At 64.4% G+C, this 1639-nt stretch overlaps 1 protein-coding gene across 1 annotated transcript in view; it reads left to right on the forward strand.

Moving 5' to 3' along the window:
- The window catches only part of pdzrn3a (PDZ domain containing RING finger 3a), a 48751-nt gene extending 47506 nt beyond the window's left edge, over positions 1 to 1245 (forward strand). The window contains exon 10 of the mRNA XM_080832403.1: positions 1 to 1245. This exon is cut by the window's left edge and continues 411 nt beyond it. Coding sequence (XP_080688529.1) covers positions 1 to 1203 — 1203 coding nt within the window. The 3' untranslated portion in view covers positions 1204 to 1245.
- The last annotated feature ends 394 nt before the right edge of the window (positions 1246 to 1639 follow it).

Consider the following 1639-nt stretch of genomic DNA (forward strand, 5'->3'; position numbering starts at 1 on the left):
CAGAGCATCGTGCGGGCTCACCGCATGCAGCGGCTGCACGAGCAGGTGTGCGGCGCGGGCGGTGACAGCGGCGGCAGCATCGGCCACGCCGGCGAACCCTGGCTGCACCGCGGTGGGCTGCACCGGACGGACATGCGGCAGGTCGAGCTCCGGGGTGGGATGGAGCATCCTGACACGGGGCCGGACAAGGACAGCTGCTCCAGCGCCTACAACACGGGCGAGAGCTGCCGCAGCAGCAGCACCCCGGCCCCCAGCACCCTGGAGCTGTCCTCCGCCGGCTCCCCGAGGCACGGGGGCGGCGACCCGGCGACCGAGGTCGACCTCACCCCCAAACACAAGCCCGACGGCAGGGGCTCCAAGCACCCGCTCTCGTCCGTCCACGAGTCCAGCCCCTCTAGGAGTCGCTCGTCAGGCAAGCAGACGACGAAGGCCACGGTGGCGGGGAGCAGACAGGGCGAGGTGGTGGTGGCGACAGCGGCGTCTCCGAAGAGCTCCGTGAGGTCGCCGCCGTCGTCGCGCTCGCCGTACAAACACGCGCACATCCCGGCCCACGCGCAGCACTACCAGAGCTACATGCAGCTCATCCAGCAGCGGTCCGCCGTGGAGTACGGCCAGAGCCAGGCCAGCCTAACCAGCGCGTGCCACGGCGGCGAGCGCGACAGCGTCGGCGGCGATGGAATTCGCCCCACGGAGCTTCACGACGGCGGCGGCGGCGCCAAGGCCGAATGGAAGGTGAAAGTGCGGAGCGACGGCACGCGCTACATCACCAAGCGGCCGACGCGTGGCCGGCTGCTGAGGGAGCGCGCCCTGCGCATCTGCGAGGAGCGCTGCGGCGTCACCACGGACGACGACGCCGCCAGCGAGCTCAAGATGGGCCGCTACTGGAACAAGGAGGAGCGCAAGCGGCACGCCAGCCGGGCCCGGGAGCAACGGCAGCGGCGCGAGATGCTCAAGCAGACCCGCACCGAGGAGGCGAGAGACGCGGCTGCTGGCTCCGGCGGAGGAGGAGGAGGAGGAGGAGAAGGAGCGGACGACAGGAGGGAGCCCGACATCATTCAGCTCAGCCACAAGAAGATGACGAGGAAGCGGAACAGGAAGATCTTCGACAACTGGATGACCATCCAGGAGCTCCTGGCCCACGGCACGCGGTCCCCGGACGGCTCGCGTGTGTATAACTCGCTCCTCTCCGTCACCACCGTGTAGAAGACGGCCACCAAGACAACGGATGTCTGCCGTACTGGGACCCTCGTGATATTAGTGTCGGACCTCCAAGGCAGGGAAGACACGAGAAGAACAAGAATGGGAGCATTCAGAGAATGCAAACCTCCGCCTTGTGACCTTGACCTTTGACCTTGACATCTGAAAATCGAATCAATTATTGCCATTATATTACCCAATCTCCCCACAAAGTTTGATGGAAATCGGTCCATGCGTTTCTGCGTAATCCTGCTGACCAACAGACAAACAAACATACAGGGGCGAAAACATAACCTCCTTGGCGGAGGTAACAACGAAAGAGAAGGACCACGCACTATTGGAGGTGAATAATCCTGCCGGAGGTAATCAAAGCCATAGGAGAACAGAAGCCTGTCAAACAGACTGAGGACCGAGGGGCCAGGCTTGTTAAAGAGCTGGGGGG

The sequence above is a fragment of the Sprattus sprattus genome (genome assembly GCF_963457725.1).
Source record: "Sprattus sprattus genome assembly, chromosome: 2".
NCBI classification, from domain to species: Eukaryota; Metazoa; Chordata; class Actinopteri; order Clupeiformes; family Clupeidae; genus Sprattus; species Sprattus sprattus.